This window comes from Pseudophryne corroboree, chromosome 11 (genome assembly GCF_028390025.1).
Source record: "Pseudophryne corroboree isolate aPseCor3 chromosome 11, aPseCor3.hap2, whole genome shotgun sequence".
In the NCBI taxonomy this organism is placed as follows: Eukaryota; Metazoa; Chordata; class Amphibia; order Anura; family Myobatrachidae; genus Pseudophryne; species Pseudophryne corroboree.
Window position 1 is genome coordinate 306,169,357 of NC_086454.1, and position 24,627 is coordinate 306,193,983.

A 24,627-nucleotide genomic window follows, 5' to 3' on the forward strand; every position below is an offset into this window, starting at 1 on the left:
AGGGTAGAAACACGAGTCTCAACTTCCCCAACTCGTTCTCGGATACACTGCACGTCATGTCGCACCAGTGAGGGATCACACTGTACTTTTTCAATTTTGTCCGACAGACATTTTTCACTACTCGCAATAGCCTCCAACACCTGCTGGATAGAGGGGGTCGAGGAGGATGCCGAAGCGCCAGAGTCTGCCCCAGAGGGGGCGTTGGGTTGAGCAGGTTGTTGAGGCACAGGAGGGGAATTAGAGTCCTGGTCAGCAGGCTGCCTGGCAAACTTTTCCAGCTTGGCAGCCGCTGCACGGTCACGATCCTTCACCACTGTGTATAAATGCAGTTAACCAAACTGAGACAGGGATATCAGGCACAAACGTGGGTACTACCAATATGAAACAAAGCTGCAGGCATATTGCAGGAGCAGAGGCAGTCTATAACAGCTCCACACGCTTGAAAGTATAATGTATAGTAGGAGAGGATAGAACAAATGGCAGGGCACTGTATACTCACTGAAATCAGGGATGGCAATTCACCACAAGTGTCCAGGAACACAGCAACTCCGCTGAGGCAGCAGCCACATATAGAGTCAGTTATCACAGTGTGCAGTGTGGGCCAGTAAGATGGCTGCCGGACGTCCAGAGCAGCCCACCAACAGCAGTAAGCAGCTCCCAAAGGCAGGGTACAAGCTGCTGAAGGTAACCAGCCGCCGGGGGACCAGACCGCCAGCACCAGCGCCGGATGCCGCCAAACACCGCCGCAGGAGATAGGAACTAACCACCGGGGACTCGCGACCGGACGTCCAGCCGCACCCCAGGGACAAACAGGATGCACAGGCCGCGGCATTGAAAGTTGGCTGTCGCGCTCTGCAGGGGCACAGAGCGGGTCCACAGGGTGTCACTGGCTGCTCAAGCGGGTAAGGGCGCAGTGTGTGCAGAAAAGAGCCGCTGGGTATGAGTCCGGATGGGTAATCAGGATTTTGGGCCGGGGAGCTCCATGGAAACTACTTCCTACTTCCTTGCTGCCGTGGCCACGCCCCCGACAGGCTGGTACTTTATCTCTAATCACTTTATCTCTCTGGTGATCCCCAGACAATATCTACTAGGGGGCCACATGATTTGAATGAGATGACCCACATCTTTCAGATATCTGTACCACTGACTTTATGGACAGGAGGTTGGGGGAGATATTCCCCCATTCCTGGCGCAATGGTTTTCCCACAGTGTAGCGATAGGGTTGGGGAGATAGAGGTACTTTAAGTTTCTCACCCCATACTTCCAAATTATTTCATTTTTTTTAAAAAACGGTCGGTGGCACACATGACCAGCAATGTCAGCCTTAAAGGAAGGCATGGTTTTATAATGAACCCTGTGCCTGAGATACCTTCGGGGGTACACATACTTCATGGTGAGAACCCCCAAACACAGCCAAGTCCCAGCAAGACACATTAACACACTGAAACAATGAGAATAACTCCTACCTTCAAAAATGAAGTGTGTGCATATACATGTGACAGGAAATAAAGATTGCAAGCTCCACTGGGACGGGGACTGATGTGAATGGCCAAATATTCTCTAAAAAGCGCTGTGGAATAAGTGTGCGCTATATAAATAACTGGTAATAATAATAATAAAAAATAATAATACCTTCACATTGTTCGGGCAGTCATTGGAGCAAATTCCACTGAGCACTATGGGAAGAGAAGAGATAACAGAGTCAATACAGGGTCCATAAACCACTAACTTTATTACCAGATTTATATTACTGTGTGCCTAAAATGTACAATACATTTTACAACATTTACAATTAGCATTTAATAAAAAAAAAAAAAGGCACTTAAAAATGTGCTCCATATTAGCTCTGCCAGAGGGGGTCATTCCGAGTTGATTCACACTGACATGCGGGGGGACACCCAGCACGGGGCTAGTCCGCCCCGCATGTCAGTGCCGCCCCCCCCCCCCCCCCCCCGCAGAAGTGCAAAGGCATTGCACAGCGGCAACGCCTTTACACTTCAAGAGTAGCTCCCGACCAGCGCAGCTTTAGCGTGCTGGCTGGGAGCTACTCCTTGCTCCCCGGCCCGCAGCGGCTGCGCCCCCCGTTCGGTCCGTCTGGCCACGCCTGCATTGGTCGAACCGCGCCTACGTAGAGGCGGCAAAACGCCGCAGTTCTGCCCCCTCCTGTCTCTGCCTGTCAATCAGGCAGAGGCGATTCGAGCCCTGCTAGGCTAGGCCTTCGGCCGTCTGGCTTGCGCCGGCGCACTACGGCGCCGGCGCAGTAGAGACCGGTTCGATCGGCTGCGATAAACAGAAGCGAGCGAACGGGTCAGAATGACCCCCAGAGTTCCATAAGACATACACATGGGTCTATGGGGGTCATTCCGAGTTGATCGCTCGCTAGCTAGTTTTAGCAGCCGTGCAAACGCTATGCCGCCGCCCACTGGGGAGTGTATTTTAGCTTAGCAGAAGTGCGAACGCATGTGCAGCCGAGCTCTGCAAAAAACAGTTTGTGCAGTTTCTGAGTAGCTCTGAACCTACTCAGCGCTTGTGATCACTTCAGCCTATTCATGTCCGGATTTGACGTCATACACCCGCCCAGCAAACGCCCAGCCACGCCTGCGTTTTTTCAGACACACCTGCGTTTTTGTAAATGCTCCCTGAAAACGGTCAGTTGACACCCAGTGACGCCCTTTTCCTGTCAATCTTCTTGCGGCCGTCGGATCGACTGAAAACTTCGCTAGAACCTGTGCTAAACAACAAATGCCTTTGTACCCGTACGTCGCGCGTGCGCATTGCGGAGCATACGCATGCGCAGAAATGCCGATTTTTAGCCTGATTGCTGCGCTGCGAACGGCAGCTAGCGATAACTCGGAATGACCCCCTACTAAGCTTTGGATGCAGATAAAGTACCAGCCAATCAGCTACTAACTCCCATGTCACAGCCTGTGTTTGAAAAATGACAGTTAGGAGCTGATTGGCTGATACTTTACCACTGTCCACTTTATCTCTCGCTAGTGCTTAATACAAAGACCCCTTCCTCATCACACTCATTTCAACGCATGGACAGTAAAAATAAATGGACTTCCCTACGCTGAATCCGGGTGTCAAACAATGAACAGTTACCCATATCATCAACTAGTACTGTCCGATATATATTTGGAGAGGTAACGTGGCAAACACTGTACTCTGCTGATTGACCCCCAAATCCCACGGTATTAATGCAGCATGGGTTCAATTTCCATTCTATATTAAATGGGTAACAAAGGTCAAGTTAACCCGAGAATTAATTGTTTGATCATCCCAAAAGAATCAGTGTTGTGAAGTGTTTGGAAATCATTCCGAATCTGTCCGTAGGTCACGCTGTCTGTTTGCAGAGCGATTATACCAACAATGCATATTTATAACATAATTGTAGGTTTATTGTTGCCTCAAAGCTTCTATGAAATCATAAAACGGATGTGTTGAGTGGGTTATAATTTAAAATGCTATATCCCTATTGTACGGTTCCTAGGCATTTTGATGAATCTTATTTAATAGCGATGTGAAAACAGATTATAGCAATTCTCTTAAAGTTTAGAAAATGAAAGCATCGTATTGTTCTGCCAGGGTTACAGTACGTTTAAGTGAACGGTACCATGCTATTAACTAGATCTAAAAAAAGTTTATGTAACAGTAGTGTATTGACCATTTATTTATTTATTTTTTAAATGACTTGAAATGATATTTCGGACTAAATGTAATAGGATGAGAGGAGAGGGAGGTGCGGGTCTTTGTGCGAGAATGCCTGAATTTTTAAAGCGGCATTCATTTACAAGGCAAAACCAACCATGTTTTACTTTATAAATGATTGCCGCTTTAAAAATTCAGGCACTCACACTTATGGCTTCTCGCAAGTTATTACATTTAGCCCTTAGGGGGAAATGTACTAAGCAGTGATACAAGTGGAGAAGTGAGCCAGTGGCAAAGTTGCCCGCGGCAACCAATCAGCATCGACGCAACATCTATAATTTGCATTCTATCAAAATATACAGAACAGTTGATTGGTTGCCATGGGCAACTTCTCCACTGGCTCACTTCTCAACTTTTATCACTGCTTAGTACATGCCCCCCTTAATCTTTATACGAAGATGAGCCCCATATTCTATTTTGGGCAGGTTTCGAATTCGCTTTGCACATGCACTTTATACTATGATAAATAACACCAGTATTATTCTGTTAACATCTTGAGGAACAACGGGGCCGTGGCAAAGTGTATATAACATGGACGGTAAATCTTGAAATGAGATTCGAAAGGACTGTTATGTCCGTGTCTCCAGAGACATTGTTACAATTATGAAGCCAAAAATATCACTTTGCTTGGACGGTTCTGTGACCTTGGAAATCCTGAGCTCCTCTCATCTCAGAGTAATGAAGCAGTGGCATGGCAACGGGCATTAGCAAAATACCAATTAGCTATACATTGGGGCTAATTACTGTAATCTCCAGTCTATTATTAAGGGAAGAGTGCTGGACTGTGTAACCCTGGTGTGAAACCCAGCAACCCTTTCTTCTGATATGCTGAGGATAACTATGGGAAGCCAGGTGGTTAAATGAACACGGAATCTTTTAAAGCGATGATCACCAAGAACTGTCAAAACAAGAGCAGAAATGCCGCAGAACAGGCCTTAACGCTGCATTTGTGCCTAAAACAAGAGGTATCCCAACAAGAACAACTGATGAAAGACGCCTGCTCCTGTTAAATGGGCCAGTTCCTGAACGGACTACTTTGGTGGCATAACTTAAGGTGGCTTAGAAGAAATAGTCCACCAATTCTTATACCCATTGCCAACGTCACAACAGGACATTCCCCTAAGCAAAGTCTATGAGGTCAGCATATGACGAGCCCTGCGTAGTTGTCTGCCTGCAATGCCCTTCCACCAAAGACAGAAGGCTCTGCAATGTCTTCCACAGTATGGTGCACTCAGGTACAGAGTCTACCTAACCAATGCTACAAGTCATGTTGGGACATCTGTTTCAACACTTTTGGGTTTTTTTTCATTTTACTCTGTAGAAAATTTAATATTTTAAACAAAGTCCACATTTCTGCTTTCTAGTCAACCAGATGGATTCAGACTTTCCATTTGCGCATTTAGGGGAATCAACGTAGAGAACCTGGGTTCTGGTTTGCAAATGTGGGTGCTTTCTATCCTGTCGGCATGTTCTGTAGGACATTTATACTCTCCATAAAGCCATAAGCAGAGGAGCTTCTAACAGTATTATACAGGGGTGTGGTATGGAAGGTAGATAGTAACTAGGTCAACAGTGTCTAGGTTGACCACTACTGGTCCACAGTAACTAGATCGACAGGGTCTTTAGGTCAACATGGTCTAGGTCGACAGGTCAAAAGGTCGACATGAGTTTTTTTTAATGTTTTTTTGGTGTTGTTTTCTTCGTAGAGTGACCGGAAACCCCAATTAGTACACCGTGTTCGCTCGTCATGCTTCAGATTACCGTTCCAATCGTAGTCCACGTGGATCGTTAAGTATGAAAAGGTTCAAAAAAAGAAAAAAAATTGTGAAAAACTCATGTCGACCTTTTGACCTAGAACATGTCGACCTAGAAACCCTGTCGACCTAGTTACTGTCGACCAATAGTGGTCGACCTAGATAGTGTCGACCTAGTTACTGTCGACCTAGAGACCAGATCCCATTGTACAGTAGCTGCATATGCACAATGTTCAAACAGCCAAAAACACATAAAAAAAAAACAGAGTAATAGCTCTAACAGGTGACAGGTACCTTAAGATGGAAAATAAGAATTTACTTACCGATAATTCTATTTCTCGTAGTCCGTAGTGGATGCTGGGGACTCCGTAAGGACCATGGGGAATAGCGGCTCCGCAGGAGTCTGGGCACATCTAAAGAAAGCTTTAGGACCACCTGGTGTGCACTGGCTCCTCCCCCTATGACCCTCCTCCAAGCCTCAGTTAGGATACTGTGCCCGGACGAGCGTACACAATAAGGAAGGATTTTGAATCCCGGGTAAGACTCATACCAGCCACACCAATCACACTGTACAACTTGTGATCTGAACCCAGTTAACAGCATGATAATAGAGGAGCCTCTAGAAAAGATGGCTCACTACAGCAATAACCCAAATTTTTTTGGTAACAATAATTATGTACCAGTATTGCAGACAATCCGCACTTGGGATGGGCGCCCAGCATCCACTACGGACTACGAGAAATAGAATTATCGGTAAGTAAATTCTTATTTTCTCTGACGTCCTAGTGGATGCTGGGGACTCCGTAAGGACCATGGGGATTATACCAAAGCTCCCAAAACGGGCGGGAGAGTGCGGATGACTCTGCAGCACCAAATGAGAGAACTCCCGGTCCTCCTCAGCCAGGGTATCAATTTTGTAGAAATTACAAACGTATTTGCTCCTGACCAAGTAGCTGCTCGGCAAAGTTGTAAAGCCGAGACCCCTCGGGCAGCCGCCCAAGATGAGCCCACCTTCCTTGTGGAGTGGGCATTTACAGATTTTTAGCTGTGGCAGGCCTGCCACAGAATGTGCAAGCTGAATTGTATTACAAATCCAACGAGCAATAGTCTGCTTAGAAGCAGGAGCACCCAGCCTGTTGGGTGCATACAGGATAAACAGCGAGTCAGATTTCCTGACTCCAGCCGTCCTGGAAACATATATTTTCAGGGCCCTGACAACGTCTAGCAACTTGGAGTCCTCCAAGTCCCTAGTAGCCGCAGGCACTACAATAGGTTGGATCAGGTGAACGCTGAAACCACCTTAGGGAGAAACTGAGGACGAGTCCTCAATTCCACCCTGTCCGAATGGAAAATCAGATAAGGGCTTTTACAGGATAAAGCCCCCAATTCTGACACGCGCCTGGCCCAGGCCAGGGCCAACAGCATGACCACTTTCCTTGTGAGATATTTTAACTCCACAGATTTAAGTGGGTCAAACCAATGTGACTTTTGGAACCCAAAACTACATTGAGATCCCAAAGTGCCACTGGAGGCACAAAAGGAGGCTGTATATGCAGTACCCCTTTTACAAACGTCTGAACTTCAGGGACTGAAGCTAGTTCTTTTTGGAAGAAAATTGACAGAGCCGAAATTTGAACCTTAATGGACCCCAATTTCAGGCCCATAGACACTCCTGTTTGCAGGAAATGTAGGAATCGACCCGGTTGAATTTCCTCCGTCGGGCCTTACTGGCCTCGCACCACGCAACATATTTTCGCCAAATGCGGTGATAATGTTTTGCGGTTACATCCTTCCTGGCTTTGATCAGGATAGGGATGACTTCATCCGGAATGCCTTTTTTTTCCTTCAGGATCCGGCGTTCAACCGCCACGCCGTCAAACGCAGCCGCGGTAAGTCTTGGAACAGACAGGGTCCTTGCTGGAGCAGGTCCCTTCTTAGAGGTAGAGGCCACGGATCCTCCGTGAGCATCTCTTGAAGTTCCGGTTACCAAGTCCTTCTTGGCCAATCCGGAGCCACGAATATAGTGCTTACTCCTCTCCATCTTATCAATCTCAGTACCTTGGGTATGAGAGGCAGAGGAGGGAACACGTACACTGACTGGTACACCTCTGGTGTTACCAGAGCGTCTACAGCTATTGCCTGAGGGTCCCTTGACCTGGCGCAATACCTGTCGAGTTTTTCCCAACGGTTTATAATCATGTGGAAGACTTCTGGGTGAAGTCCCCACTCTCCCGGGTGGAGGTCGTGCTGAGGAAATCTGCTTCCCAGTTTTCCACTCCCGGAATGAATATTGCTGACAGCGCTATCACATGATTTTCCGCCCAGCGAAGAATCCTTGCAGCTTCTGCCATTGCCCTCCTGCTTCTTGTGCCACCCTGTCTGTTTACGTGGGTGACTGCCGTGATGTTGTCCGACTGGATCAACACCGGCTGACCTTGAAGCAGAGGTTCTTGCTAAGCTTAGAGCATTGTAAATGGCCCCTAGCTTCAGGATATTTATGTGAAGTGATGTCTCCAGGCTTGACCATAAGCCCTGGATATTCCTTCCCTGTGTGACTGCTCCCCAGCCTCGCAGGCTGGCATCCGTGGTCACCAGGACCCAGTCCTGAATGCCGAATCTGCGGCCCTCTAGAAGATGAGCACTCTGCAACCACCACAGGAGGGATACCCTTGTCCTTGGTGACAGGGTTATCCGCTGATGCATCTGAAGATGCGACCCGGACCCTTTGTCCAGTAAGTCCCACTGGAAAGTTCTTGCGTGGAATCTGCCGAATGGGATTGCTTCGTAGGAAGCCACCATTTTTACCCAGAACCCTTGTGCATTGATGCACTGAGACTTGGCTCGGTTTTAGGAGGTTCCTGACTAGCTCGGATAACTCCCTGGCTTTCTCTTCTGGGAGAAACACCTTTGTTCTGGACTGTGTCCAGGATCATCCCTAGGAACAGAAGACAAGTCGTCGGAACCAGCTGCGATTTTGGAATATTGAGAATCCAATCGTGCTGCCGCAACACTACCTGAGATAGTGCTACACCGACCTCCAACTGTTCCCTGGATCTTACCCTTATCAGGGAATCGTCCAAGTAAGGGATAACTAAAATTCCCTTCCTTCGAAGGAATATCATCATTTCGGCCAATACCTTGGTAAAGACCCGGGGTGCCGTGGACCATCCCTACGGCAGCGTCTTAACTGATAGTGACAGTTCTGTACCATAACCTGAGGTACCCTTGGTGAGAAGGGTAAATTTTGACCTGAAGGTAAGCATCCTTGATGTCCCGAGACATCATGTAGTCCCCTTCTTCCAGGTTCGCAATCACTGCTCTGAGTGACTCAATCTTGAATTTGAACCTCTGTATGTAAGTGTTCAAAGATTTTAGAATTTAGATTTAGAAACGGTCTCACCGAGCCGTCTGGCTTCGGTACCACAATAGTGTGGGATAATACCCCGTTCCCTGTTGCAGGAGGGGTACCTTGATTATCACCTGCTGGGAATACAGCTTGTGAATGGCTTCCAAAACTGCCTCCCTGTCAGAGGGAGACGTCGGTAAAACCGACTTTTAGAAACGGCGAGGGGGAGACGTCTCGAATTCCAATTTGTACCCCTGAGATATTACCTGAAGGATCCAGGGGTCTACTTGCGAGTGAGCCCACTGCGCACTGAAATTCATTGAGAACGGGCCCCCACCGTGCCTGAGCTTGTAAAGCCCTAGCGTCATACTGAGGGCTTGGCAGAGGCGGGAAAGGGTTTGTGAACTGGCTGATCTCAGCAGCCTTTTTCCTCTCCCTCTGTCACGAGCAGAAAAGAGGCACCTTTTGTCCGCTTGCCAACAAAGGACTGCGCCTGATAATACGGCGTCTTATTTTGAGAGGCGACCTGGGGTACAAACGTGGATATCCCAGCTGTTGCCGTGGCCACCAGGTCTGAAAGACCGACCCCAAATGTCCCCTTTTTAAGGCAATACTTCCAAATGCCGTTTGGAATCCGCATCACCTGACCACTTTACTGGTGGAATTGGACAACGCACTTATACTTGATGCCAGTCGGCAAATATTCCGCTGTGCATCATGCATATATAGAAATGCATCTTTTAAATGCTCTATAGGCAATAATATACTGTCCTTATCTAGGATATCAATATTTCCAGTCAGGGAATCCGACCACGCCAACCCAGCACTGCACATCCAGGCTGAGGCGATTGCTGGTCGCAGTATAACACCATTATGTGTGTAAATACATTTTAGGATACCCTCCTGCTTTTATCAGCAGGATCCTTAAGGGCGGCCATCTCAGGAGAGGGTAGAGCCCTTGTTCTTACAAGCGTGTGAGCGCCTTAACCCCCCTAGGGGGTGTTTCCCAACGCACCCTAACCTCTGGCGGGAAAAGGTATACTGCCAATAACTTTTTAGAAATTATTATCGGGGGAAACCCACGCATCATCACACACCTCATTTTATTTCTCAGATTCAGGAAAACTACAGGTAGTTTTTCATCACCAAACATAATACCCCTTTTTGGTGGTACTCATATTATCAGAAATGTGTAAACATTTTCCATTGCCTCAATCATGTAACGTGTGGCCCTATTGGAAATCACGGTTGTCTCTTCACCGTCGACACAGGAGTCAGTATCCGTGTCGGCGTCTGTATCTGCCATCTGAGGTAACGGGCGCTTTAGAGCCCCTGACGGCCTATGAGACGTCTGGACATGCACAAGATGAGTAGCCGGCTGTCTCATGTCAACCACTGTCTTTTATACAGAGCTGACACTGTCACGTAATTTTCAACAGTACATTCACTCAGGTGTCGACCCCCTAGGGGGTGACATCACTATTACAGACAATCTGCTCCGTCTCCACATCATTTTTCTCCTCATACATGTCGACACAAACGTACCGACACACAGCACACACACAGGGAATGCTCTGATAGAGGACAGGACCCCACTAGCCCTTTGGGGAGACAGAGGGAGAGTTTGCCAGCACACACCAGAGCGCTATATATATATACAGGGATAACCTTATATAAGTGTTTTTCCCCTTATAGCTGCTGTATGTTTTAATACTGCGCCTATTTAGTGCCCCCCTCTCTTTTTTTAACCCTTTCTGTAGTGTAGTGACTGCAGGGGAGAGCCAGGGAGCTTCCCTCCAACTGAGCTGTGAGGGAAAATGGCGCCAGTGTGCTGAGGAGATAGGCTCCGCCCCTTTTCCGACGGCCTTATCTCCCGTTTTTTTGTATATTCTGGCAGGGGTTAAATGCATCCATATAGCCCAGGAGCTATATGTGATGTATTTTTTGCCATGTAAGGTATTTTTATTGTGTTTTATTGCGTCTCAGGGCGCCCCCCCCAGCGCCCTGCACCCTCAGTGACCGGAGTATGAAGTGTGCTGAGAGCAATGGCGCACAGCTGCGGTGCTGTGCGCTACCTTATTGAAGACAGGAACGTCTTCTGCCGACGATTTTTCCGGACCTCTTCGCTCTTTTGGCTCTGTAAGGGGGCCGGCGGCGCGGCTCCGGGACCCATCCAGGCTGAACCTGTGATCGTCCCTCTGGAGCTAATGTCCAGTAGCCAAGAAGCCCAATCCACTCTGCACGCAGGTGAGTTCGCTTCTTCTCCCCTTAGTCCCTCGATGCAGTGAGCCTGTTGCCAGCAGGTCTCACTGAAAATAACAAACCTAATCTAAAACTTTCACCAAGAAGCTCAGGAGAGCCCCTAGTGTGCACCCTTCTCGTTCGGGCACAGAGATCTAACTGAGGCTTGGAGGAGGGTCATAGGGGGAGGAGCCAGTGCACACCAGGTGGTCCTAAAGCTTTCTTTAGATGTGCCCAGACTCCTGCGGAGCCGCTATTCCCCATGGATCTTACGGAGTCCCCAGCATCCACTAGGACGTCAGAGAAATAGAGACTACTTTTAATAAACCTCTCGATAAACAAACTGGCTTTAAAGAAACACACAGCCTAATCAGATCTTACATATAATTTAATTATTAATTAATTAATTAATAAGCCCTTTAAAACATAATTTTGCAAGGGCATCAGAGCAGGCAACGGCAAACGGTATACCTGAATGGATTGATTACACAGTCTGTACTGTCACTGCATAATCTGGGTGCAGCGCAGAAGAAACAACTGGTGGTATTGGCTTGGCAGTCTCCTCGGTAACGGTACACAGTGAATCAATAATCACGGTCACGGTGATGCAGCCATACAGTGCTCTTTGAGTTTTTTTCCTATGTCAACAACATTTTGGAAAGTGTCTTAGAACTGTGCGGGTGGCTATAGCGGTTTGGGATGAGGGGGATACCTAACAAAGTCCAGTGCGTCAGAAGTGTTAGTCACGCCCCCATCAGGGGGTGGCCACGCCCATGTGAAGAGATTCAGTGTCCTGATGGTAGCTGATAGAGTCAATTGAGCAGCTATTATATCACTGATGTTGTAAGAATCCACCTATCAATACAAACTCTGATTTGTTAAAGCTGAAGCCAATCCGATGAGTTGCCCAATCAGATTGGTCGGAGCGTGAGAACAGCCAATCAGAGTGCTCCTATTCATCTAATGATAGGCTCTAACTGGAGCATCGTAGTATTACGGTTTATTTCTTGCCAAGCCAGGACGTGATGCTATTTGGATCTATGAGGACCTTTGCGACTATATTTAATTAACAGGCAAAAGAGGGAAGTTTCGGCGTCATTTCTCCAATACTGTATATTATTAATACATTAAGTACCCTATTTTGAGTTGGGAGTAAAGCAAAAAAAAAAAGTAATTGTGCACCTGGACAAAGCATGCTGCACTGCACGGGGAGCAAATATATTTATTATTGTGCATACAGGGTAAATACTGGCTGCTTATTATTACATTGCAATTTAAGTATAAGTTAGCCCATGCCCCTCCCAAATCTAACTCTCCCTGCACGTCTGACCCCATTTCCATCCCCCTGCGCTGCAGCATGGTTTCCCCAAGTGCAAAGTTACTGGCTGCTTTTTGCTTTACTCCCAACTCAGGCCATAGGTGTCTACTCTGTCTTTTTTGTTGTTGCAAAGTTTAAAGACAAATACGGGCTGCTACTTGCCTTGGAGGGTCTCTGTTGCGCCAGGCGTCTCATACCGTATGACACCAAGTGGACACCCGTCTCATACCATGAACACTGAAGGGTTACCTCTTCTGTCTTGGTACATATTACTTTTTATATGATCAATTTCCTTATAATAAGTATAGTGTAAAAGTGAATATTTCTACCTCCCTAATGAAGGGTTAAACATGCTATATGAATTGTTATGTGTTTGAATAGACACGTACGCACTCTCTACAAGATGCCTTTGTCTGTTCATATAATATAAGGCTTGTGTGTGTCTTATCTTCAAGGACAATTACATACCAGATCAAAACTGTTACTTCTGTGTGTTACTAAAATATCCTGCATGTAATGTCGTATGCTACTTCTATTTATCCAATCATATGCTTGCACATATTGTATACACCCATGTTTCTTTTCTATATAGTACTCTGTAATTTATTAAATAAACAGTGTGAATTTTTACTGCTTGTGTTGTGCATGTAACTGATAGCGTAAAGGTTTACACTCCCAGACGTCTGAGAGGCCATCACATCGAGGGTTAAAGAATATAAGGGCAGATCCTTTCAGCTGGGGGCTATGTCCGGAATTCAGTGATCGTCCCTGGATGGTAAGGATAGAGAATTTATTGTCTGTCTTTGCCATACAGGATTGCGGTCATACACTGAAGCTGAATCCGTGTCAGTGTTCCGGGAACACGTGACAAGGTAATATTTAAGTCCGGGACTTAATATTACGAAGTTTTATGTAAAAGCATAAAACAGGTATCAGGGATACCATAGAATCTTTAATGTCTGGGACTTAAAGATACGTCTGAGAAAGGACCAGGCGTCCAAGCGCAATTCTCCAAAGACGTTAGTATCTGGGATACTTAAACATAGACCTGGGGTCTATACGTAACGTAGATCATACCTCGATTTGATCGTCTATATTCTTGTATGTTTGTAGTGAGATAAGTTCTTATATTTGGTTCAGACGGCTGGTAAGTTTTCGTCTGCCAGATATCTTTACTCAAACACTTTTCTTGCTTCCTGTTTAAAACGCTGTATTTTTCTGACATCTTGTACGAATGGTAAGCGTACCCGTCAAAAGATTTCATGTTCTCACTATACAGATAATATTGTGATATTGTCAATGACTAATTAACTGGTTAGCTGATGCATGTATAGTAGAGTTGTAAATTTTAGATATTTTCCTTTAAAGTTGTACTGTTGATTTATATTACTGTCTGACAATGGGCTCTAGTCAGAGTAAAAAAACCTGCATATTCCCCGCCCCTCCCTGGTGAGACATGCAAGATGTATGTCGCCCGCAACTCTACCTCAGAGTATTACTTAGTTAACCCATGGGTGGATAATTTAGCGGGATGGACAGAGAAAGCAGGACAGGACCCATTCCTACGGGAAGGCAGTAATTACCCTTTCTATATGGAGATTTAAGAAAAAATGTCAGTTTAGCACAGAAGCGAAGCTGCAGAGAACTGTAAATCTTTGAAAATCCCTCTCGCCTCCCCCCCCTTTGCATTCCAATGTATCCTGCGCTCAGAGACACAAATCTCTTGGCAGCAGTAACCCTTTCACACTAGATGGGATCGCCTCCAACTTCACTGCTGGAGGGTGCGTCCACTAGCTCTATCCCTAGCACCAATAACCCAGAGTTTAGATAATAGTAAAACACTGTCCCAAGCCCACCATTACCCTCGATGGCTGTATATCTTATTTGCGCAAAGCTTGCAAAGGACGCAGCTATACACATATGAAGGAGGTCTTTAAAACCCGTGCTCCTTTGCCTGTGCTTTTTTGCCTGTCGCTGTAGCTTGTAAACAGAAACCTTCATAGTCTGTTACTGCGTTTTGGAAAAGGTTTAAGGACTGCTGGACAGATGACGCTGGCTTACCTTTGCTTAACTCAGAAAGCTTACTCATTTCCCCACCCACTCATGCCTATCAGAGCTCCGGACGCTTTGACAGACAGAACCAACCCCGCAGTCAGGGAAGATTCCAAAGACCCCGCGCACTGACGGGGCCCGGAGGAGGGTATCCCAGCCTTTATTCAACTCTCCCGTCATGGTAAAGATTCACCTCTGCTGCCACTTATTATAAATGGAAGTAAAATTCCCTTTTTAGTGGACAGCGGTGCAACAACCAGTGTTTTGTGTTCTGACCTATGCAGTGTCCCCTCTCACCAGAAAAGATAGAAGGTCTCCGCCCCGTGATACAGCAATTCTTACAACAGGGTATTCTCAGACATATTGTATCACCATACTGTACTCCTGTGAACCCTGTTGCCAAAGCTGATGGCAGTATAAGATTTGTACAGGATCTCAGAGCGATCAATCAGTTAATTGTCCCAGATGTAAACTCACTCATTTCTGCAATCCCTGCAGATGCTGCGTTCTTCTCTGTATTTGATTTGAAGAATGCCTTTTTTCAGCATACCTGTAGATTCACAGACACAATTACTTTTGCCTTTTCTTTTGAGGGTAAACAACTTACCTGGTGCAGATTATTGACGCACCTGTTGTCTCCAGGCCACATTGAGGCCCTGGCAACCTCACCATGGTTCAGTCCTGCTACAGTATGCAGATGATCTGCTGCTCTGTAGTAAAACTGAGGAGGCCTGCCGAGAGGATGGTGTTTCATTACTAAACTGGCTTTGTGAATGTGGACACAAGGTGTCCAAAATAAAAATGCAATGGTGTAAAAAGCATGTTGATTACTTAGGTTTTGTGCTCACTCAGGGAGAGAGGAAAGTCAGTCCACAACGCATACAGTCTGTATTGGGCCTGGTCACCCCAACTACCCAGAAGGAACTACTGTCCTTCCTGGGTATGGTAAATTACTGCAGACAGTGGATATCTGATTGCTCTTATTATGATAACATTTTGAGACAAGCCACACTGAAAGACAAACCTAAAACTGTACAATGGTCACAAGAAATGTTAACTGCATATGAAAGTTTAAAATGTATGTTGATGAAAAGTCCGGCACTTGGCCTCCCCAGTTATGTGCTACCTTTCCATCTATATGCAAGGGACAATTGTAAAACCATGGCGGGGGTGCTCACACAGTTTCATGGAGGGAAGTTGCGCCCCGTGCATTTTTTTTCAAAAGTCATGCCAGTGTCTGTGCAAGGTATGCCTGCCTGCCTCAGGGCTTTGGCAGCCTGTGCAATGGTTGCAGAAATGGCCACTACCCTCACTTTAGGCCACATCACAGTACTCCACACCACACATGATGTCCTGGCAATACTTAAAGGCTTGCACACACAGCACATGTCAGCACAACGCCTTAGTGGATATGAAGTACTCCTTTTGAGTAACCCTACCCTTACCATTAAGTACACTGCTAGTTCTTCTGGCCCTGCACCCATTCTCAATGCCCTTTTAGGCTTGAAAGGTCCCGAGGATGAACCACCCGACCTACATGACTGTGCTGCTTCCATTGAAGCTGAAACTTCTCCCAGACTTGACATGTCTCCCGTTCCCATACCAGGCGCAGACGTAGTTTTTGTTGACGGCTCATGTAGTAGGCCCAATGACAATACATACCAGGCTGGCTATGCCATTGTCACCCTCCCTGATACTGTGTTGGAAACCCTACCAATACCTTATCAGTCCGCGCAAGCTGCAGAACTCGTTGCACTCACTAGAGCATGTCCCTCCCTTGACAACGTCCATCTGCTCACTCAACTTCAAGCTGCTGCGACTAATGCTGATCTCTCCGACTGAACTTACCCAATTCTGCAGAAAAAATCCTAAATCAGGATTAATCTGCAAAGAGGGGAAACCCTGTATACCCCAGTCCAGTGCCCCTTTGCTCGTTGCCCAGTGCCGTGGTGTTGGTCACCGTGGTGAAGCCACAGCACTCCTCCTACTAACCAATGATTTTTATGTTACTAATGCCAAATCACTTGTGGACCAGTATGTTAGCAGATGCATCACTTGCCTCAGGAACAACCCTAATAAAGCTAAACACCAGCATCTTGAATACCCCACAGAAAACTCTAGGATACTCACCCTTTGAAATACTAATGGGTAGACCCTTTTCCTACACCCTGGGCTAAGAAACCACTAGTAATACAGGAAGGAGATCTAGAACTCATCAGAGAAGAGTATGTCAGGTCCCTGATAACAAAACTGAATGAAATTGAACATGAGGTTGTTTGTAAAAACCCTTTGAATCCACAGGAACCTACACACCCCTTTAAAGTCAGAGACAGAGTCGTGGTGAAGGTGCTCCCCAGGAACAAGAGCCCAGGAGACTTCACCTATGGTCCAGAGACAGAGGTCGTAGCAGTTACCCGGACAGCAGTCCTGACAGAGGAAAGTCCTACCTGGATCCATGCATCCCGAGTAAAAAAGGTTCCTAGACCAGACCTAGAGAGGGAAGCAAGTGATTCCAGTGAGGTACGAACCGGGGCAGACAGCCCTGACCTCCCACCTAGCGAAGAAAGAAGAACAGAAGAAGATGAGGAACCTGTCCCCTATCTTTATCCTGGGGACTATCTCGATAGCCCTACTGGCCCTCATTCACCTCACAATATGTGAAGTCGACATCACACAAATAGATGGGGTCCCCACCTTGTGGTACAATTCCTCCAATACACACGTAGCCACATACATCCTTGATTATTTCATGTTCCCTAAACTTGCTGACAACAAACATTTCATACAGCAGAAAAGGAAATCAGGAATGTCTGAGACAGTATATATTTGTGTTACTGACGAATGGTACTATAGTGCAAGACAAATGTTTTATTTGTGGGACATGTATAAAAACCCAAAACAAACCTTTAAAGCCCCATATTGCCACTTCTAAAGATATGGTGGCTATTACTAACCCTACCTTTGAAGACACCCTAGCTATTGAAACTGGTTTCCCTGACATTAATTTTTGGTTGGAATGGATGAAGTATAGTGCTAACAAACACAATAAAAGCAACTGTTATGTCTGTGGCAAATCTAGGCCCCACCTAGGTACAGTGCCCCTTAATATACCCCTAGAACAGGAAAATTGTTTTTTCAGCCTTTTTAATGATCACCGATGACCCCACTCCTCCCTCTAATACTCCTGCTAATCGAAAGAAAAGAGCACTCCCAGGAGGTAGCTTTGACCCCCACGTATACATTGATGCTATAGGGGTCCCAAGAGGTGTTCCAAATGAGTTCAAAGCTAGAGATGAGGTGGCTGCGGGTTTTGAGTCATTATTTCCTATAGTAACTGTAAATAAAAACGTAGCCTGGATTAATTATATATATTATAATCAACAAAGATTTGTTAATGATACCAAAGATGCTCTTAAAGGTATAGCTGAACAGCTAGAAGCCACTTCCCAAATGACATTTCAAAATAGAATGGCCCTTGACATGATTCTAGCAGAAAAAGGCGGTACATGTGTTTACATTAGTAAGGTGGAAGGCTGTTGTACATATATTCCTGACAACACTGGTCCCAATGGTAAGGTTACTTTAGCCATAAACAAGTTAGAAACCTTATCCATAGAACTTAAGAAAAATTCAGGTATTGATAACCCATGGAGCCAATATTTTGGGTGGTTTGAAAATTGGAAACAGGCTCTTGTGCAAATAAGCATATTCATACTTGTAACTTTAATTCTTGTAGGCATTATAGTTTATTGTGTAATTCCCTGTGGAAAGAAACTTACCTCCAAAGGCATTGATAAGGCCCTGATGTATTATGATATAACCACCAGTCCTGTCACCTCCTCTGATAGTGAGGGACCCGACGATTATGTCCAATATCTCAAGAACTGGAGGAACAAGAAAGGAGCCTCACTCAAGAATCATGTCATATAATAATCATGATTCTAAGAGGGGATTGAAGGGTTACCTCTTCTGTCTTGGTACATATTACTTTTTATATGATCAATTTCCTTATAATAAGTATAGTGTAAAAGTGAATATTTCTACCTCCCTAATGAAGGGTTAAACATGCTATATGAATTGTTATGTGTTTGAATAGACACGTACGCACTCTCTACAAGATGCCTTTGTCTGTTCATATAATATAAGGCTTGTGTGTGTCTTATCTTCAAGGACAATTACATACCAGATCAAAACTGTTACTTCTGTGTGTTACTAAAATATCCTGCATGTAATGTCGTATGCTACTTCTATTTATCCAATCATATGCTTGCACATATTGTATACACCCATGTTTCTTTTCTATATAGTACTCTGTAATTTATTAAATAAACAGTGTGAATTTTTACTGCTTGTGTTGTGCATGTAACTGATAGCGTAAAGGTTTACACTCCCAGACGTCTGAGAGGCCATCACATCGAGGGTTAAAGAATATAAGGGCAGATCCTTTCAAACACCCAGTAAGTGAAGACACATCTTTTTATACCAGTGACGTGCAGTGAGGTGAGGCAGAGCCTTTCCTGTCATACTAACGTTTGAGTCAGAGTTTTAGCCGTATAAAGTATATGAAAAAATACGAATTTACTTACCGATAATTCTATTTCTCGTAGTCCGTAGTGGATGCTGGGAACTCCGTAAGGACCATGGGGATTAGCGGCTCCGCAGGAGACTGGGCACACAAGAAAAGCTTTAGGACTACCTGGTGTGCACTGGCTCCTCCCCCTATGACCCTCCTCCAAGCCTCAGTTAGGATACTGTGCCCGGACGAGCGTACACAATAAGGAAGGATTTATGAATCCCGGGTAAGACTCATACCAGCCACACCAATCACACCGTACAACTTGTGATCTGAACCCAGTTAACAGCATGATAACAGAGGAGCCTCTGGATAGATGGCTCACAACAACAATAACCCGATTAGTTAACAATAACTATGTACAAGTATTGCAGACAATCCGCACTTGGGATGGGCGCCCAGCATCCACTACGGACTACGAGAAATAGAATTATCGGTAAGTAAATTCTTATTTTCTCTGACGTCCTAGTGGATGCTGGGTACTCCGTAAGGACCATGGGGATTATACCAAAGCTCCCAAACGGGCGGGAGAGTGCGGATGACTCTGCAGCACCAAATGAGAGAACTCCCGGTCCTCCTCAGCCAGGGTATCAAATTTGTAGAATTTTGCAAACGTGTTTGCCCCTGACCAAGTAGCTGCTCGGCAAAGTTGTAAAGCCGAGACCCCTCGGGCAGCCGCCCAAGATGAGCCCACCTTCCTTGTGGAATGGGCTTTTACAGATTTTGGCTGTGGTAGGCCTGCCACAGAATGTGCAAGCTGAATTGTACTACAAATCCAACGAGCAATAGTCTGCTTAGAAGCAGGAGCACCCAGCTTGTTGGGTGCATACAGGATAAACAGCGAGTCAGATTTTCTGACTCCAGCCGTCCTGGAAACATATATTTTCAGGGCCCTGACTACGTCCAGCAACTTGGAGTCGTCCAAGTCCCTAGTAGCCGCAGGTACCACAATAGGCTGGTTCAGGTGAAACGCTGAAACCACCTTAGGGAGAAATTGAGGACGAGTCCTCAATTCTGCCCTGTCCGTATGAAAAATCAGGTAAGGGCTTTTATAGGATAAAGCCGCCAATTCTGACACACGCCTGGCCAGGGCCAACAGCATTACCACTTTCCATGTGAGATATTTTAAGTCCACAGTGGTGAGTGGTTCAAACCAATGTGATTTTAGGAACCCCAAAACTACATTGAGATCCCAAGGTGCCACTGGAGGCACAAAAGGAGGCTGTATATGCAGCACCCCCTTGACAAACGTCTGAACTTCAGGAACTGAAGCCAGTTCTTTCTGGAAGAAAATCGACAGGGCCGAAATTTGAACCTTAATGGACCCCAATTTTAGGCCCATAGACACTCCTGTTTGCAGGAAATGCAGGAATCGACCCAGTTGAAATTCCTCTGTAGGGGCCTTCCTGGCCTCGCACCACGCAACATATTTACTCCAAATACGGTGATAATGCCTTGCGGTTACATCCTTCCTGGCTTTGATCAGGGTAGGGATGACTTCATCCGGAATGCCTTTTTCCTTCAGGATCCGGCGTTCAACCGCCATGCCATCAAACGCAGCCGCGGTAGGTCTTGGAACAGACAGGGTCCTTGCTGGAGCAGGTCCCTTCTTAGAGGTAGAGGCCACGGGTCCTCTGTGAGCATCTCTTGAAGTTCCGGTTACCAAGTCCTTCTTGGCCAATCCGGAGCCACGAGTATAGTTCTTACTCCTCTCCGTCTTATAATTCTCAGTACCTTGGGTATGAGAGGCAGAGGAGGGAACACATACACTGACTGGTACACCCACGGTGTTACCAGAGCGTCCACAGCTATTGCCTGAGGGTCCCTTGACCTGGTGCAATAACTGTCTAGTTTTTTGTTGAGGCGGGACGCCATCATGTCCACCTTTGGTTTTTCCCAACGGTTCACAATCATGTGGAAGACTTCTGGATGAAGAACCCACTCTCCCGGGTGGAGGTCGTGCCTGCTGAGGAAGTCTAATTCCCAGTTGTCCACTCCCGGAATGAACACTGCTGACAGTGCTATCACATGATTTTCCGCCCAGCGAAGAATCCTTGCAGCTTCTGCCATTGCCCTCCTGCTTCTTGTGCCGCCCTGTCTGTTTACGTGGGCGACTGCCGTGATGTTGTCTGACTGGATCAGCACCGGCTGACCTTGAAGCAGAGGTCTTGCTAGGCTTAGAGCATTGTAAATGGCCCTTAGCTCCAGGATATTTATGTGAAGTGATGTCTCCAGGCTTGACCACAAGCCCTGGAAATTCCTTCCCTGTGTGACTGCTCCCCAGCCTCGCAGGCTGGCATCCGTGGTCACCAGGACCCAGTCCTGAATGCCGAATCTGCGGCCCTCTAGAAGATGAGCACTCTGTAACCACCACAGGAGAGACACCCTTGTCTTTGGTGACAGGGTTATCCGCTGATGCATCTGAAGATGCGATCCGGACCATTTGTCCAGCAGGTCCCACTGAAAAGTTCTTGCGTGGAATCTGCCGAATGGGATTGCTTCGTAGGAAGCCACCATTTTTCCCAGGACCCTTGTGCATTGATGCACTGAGACTTGGCCTGGTTTTAGGAGGTTTCTGACTAGCTCGGATAACTCCCTGGCTTTCTCCTCCGGGAGAAACACCTTTTTCTGGACTGTGTCCAGGATCATCCCTAGGAATAGAAGACGTGTCGACGGGATCAGCTGCGATTTTGGAATATTGAGAATCCAACCGTGCTGCCGCAACACTACCTGAGATAGTGCTACCCCGACTTCCAACTGTTCCCTGGATCTTGCCCTTATCAGGAGATCGTCCAAGTAAGGGATAACTAAAACTCCCTTCCTTCGAAGGAGTATCATCATTTCGGCCATTACTTTGGTAAAGACCCGGGGTGCCGTGGACAATCCAAACGGCAGCGTCTGAAACTGATAGTGACAGTTCTGTACCACAAACCTGAGGTACCCTTGGTGAGAAGGGTAAATTGGGACATGGAGGTAAGCATCCTTGATGTCTAGAGACACCATATAATCCCCTTCTTCCAGGTTCGCAATCACCGCTCTGAGTGACTCCATCTTGAACTTGAACCTCTGTATCTAAGTGTTCAAGGATTTTAGATTTAAAATAGGTCTCACCGAGCCGTCCGGCTTCGGTACCACAAACAGCGTGGAATAATACCCCTTTCCCTGTTGCAGGAGGGGTACCTTGATTATCACCTGCTGGGAATACAGCTCGTGAATGGCTTCCAATACCGCCTCCCTGTCGGAGGGAGACGTCGGTAAAGCAGACTTTAGGAAACGGCGAGGGGGAGACGTCTCGAATTCCAATTTGTACCCCTGAGATACCACCTTAAGGATCCAGGGGTCCACTTGTGAGTGAGCCCACTGCGCGCTGAAATTCTTGAGACGGGCCCCCACCGTGCCTGAGTCCGCTTGTAACGCCCCAGCGTCATGCTGAGGACTTGGCAGAGGCGGGAGAGGGCTTCTGTTCCTGGGAACCGACTGTTTGCTGCAGCCTTTTCCCTCTCCCTCTGCCACGGGGCAGAAAAGAGGAGCCCTTTGCCCGCTTGCCCTTATGGGTCCGAAAGGACTGCGCCTGATAATATGGCGTCTTCTTATGTTGAGAGGCTACCTGGGGTAAAAATTTGGATTTCCCAGCAGTTGCCGTGGCTACCAGGTCTGATAGACCTACCCCAAATAACTCCTCCCCTTTATAAGGCAATACTTCCATATGCCTTTTGGAATCCGCATCACCTGACCACTGCCGCGTCCATAACCCTCTTCTGGCAGAAATGGACAGCGCACTTACTCTTGATGCCAGTCGGCAGATATCCCTCTGTGCATCACGCATATATAGAAATGCATCTTTTAAATGCTCTATAGTCAGTAATATACTGTCCCTGTCTAGGGTATCAATATTGTCCGTCAGGGAATCCGACCAAGCCACCCCAGCACTGCACATCCAGGCGGAGGCGATTGCTGGTCGCAGTATAACTCCCGTATGAGTGTATATACATTTTAGGATATTCTCCTGCTTTCTGTCAGCAGGTTCCTTAAGGGCGGCCGTCTCAGGAGAGGGTAGTGCCACCTGTTTAGACAAGCGTGTGAGCGCTTTATCCACCCTAGGGGGTGTTTCCCAACGTGCCCTATCCTCTGGCGGGAAAGGGTATGATGCCAATAACCTTTTAGGAATTATCAGTTTTTTATCGGGGGAAACCCACGCTTCATCACACACTTCATTTAATTCCTCAGAAGCAGGAAAAACTACAGGCAGTTTTTTCTCACCAAACATAATACCCTTTTTAGTGGTACTTGTATTATCAGAAATATGTAAAACATTTTTCATTGCCTCAATCATGTAACGTGTGGCCCTACTGGAAGTCACATTCGTCTCTTCATCGTCGACACTGGAGTCAGTATCTGTGTCGGCGTCTGTGTCTGCCATCTGAGGTAACGGGCGTTTTAGAGCCCCTGATGGCCTTTGAGACGCCTGGACAGGCACAAGCTGAGTAGCCGGCTGCCTCATGTCATCAACCGTCTTTTGTAAAGAGCTGACACTGTCACGTAATTCCTTCCATAAGCCCATCCACTCAGGTGTCGACTCCCTAGGGGGTGACATCTCTATTACAGGCAATTGCTCCGCCTCCACATCATTTTCCTCCTCAAACATGTCGACACAATCGTACCGACACACAGCACACACACAGGGAATGCTCTGATAGAGGACAGGATCCCACTAGCCCTTTGGGGAGACAGAGGGAGAGTATGCCAGCACACACCAGAGCGCTATATATAAACAGGGATTAACCTTATAGAAGTGTTTTTCCCCTTATAGCTGCTGTTATGTTAATACTGCGCCTAATTAGTGCCCCCCTCTCTTGTTTTACCCTTTTCTGTAGTGCAGGACTGCAGGGGAGAGTCAGGGAGACGTCCTTCCAGCGGAGCTGTGAGGGAAAATGGCGCCAGTGTGCTGAGGAGATAGGCTCCGCCTCATTCTCGGCGGACTTTTCTCCCGCTTTTTGCTATATTCTGGCAGGGGTTAAAATACATCCATATAGCCCTGGGGGTTATATGTGATGTATTTTCGCCAGCCAAGGTGTTTTTATTGCTGCTCAGGGCGCCCCCCCCCAGCGCCCTGCACCCTCAGTGACCGGAGTGTGAAGTGTGCCTGAGGAGCAATGGCGCACAGCTGCAGTGCTGTGCGCTACCTTGGTGAAGACTGGATGTCTTCTGCCGCCGATTTTTCCCGGACCTCTTCTTGCTTCTGGCTCTGTAAGGGGGCCGGCGGCGCGGCTCTGGGACCGGACTCCGAGGCTGGGCCTGTGTTCGGTCCCTCTGGAGCTAATGGTGTCCAGTAGCCAAGAAGCCCAAGCTGGCTGCAAGCAGGCAGGTTCGCTTCTTCTCCCCTTAGTCCCTCGATGCAGTGAGCCTGTTGCCAGCAGGTCTCACTGAAAATAAAAAACCTAAAACTAAACTTTTTCTAAGAAACTCAGGAGAGCCTCCTAGAATGCACCCTTCTCGGCCGGGCACAAAAATCTAACTGAGGCTTGGAGGAGGGTCATAGGGGGAGGAGCCAGTGCACACCAGGTAGTCCTAAAGCTTTTCTTTTGTGCCCAGTCTCCTGCGGAGCCGCTAATCCCCATGGTCCTTACGGAGT

The 24,627-nt window shown here is 46.9% G+C and overlaps 1 protein-coding gene across 1 annotated transcript in view; it reads right to left on the bottom strand.

Annotated features, from left to right (window-relative positions):
* Nucleotides 1-24,627, bottom strand: part of ITFG1 (integrin alpha FG-GAP repeat containing 1) — a 402,294-nt gene that overhangs the window by 95,423 nt on the left and 282,244 nt on the right. Inside the window, exon 13 of the mRNA XM_063945577.1 lies at nucleotides 1,633-1,676. Coding sequence (XP_063801647.1) covers nucleotides 1,633-1,676 — 44 coding nt within the window. The remainder of the gene's footprint in view (nucleotides 1-1,632; nucleotides 1,677-24,627) is intronic.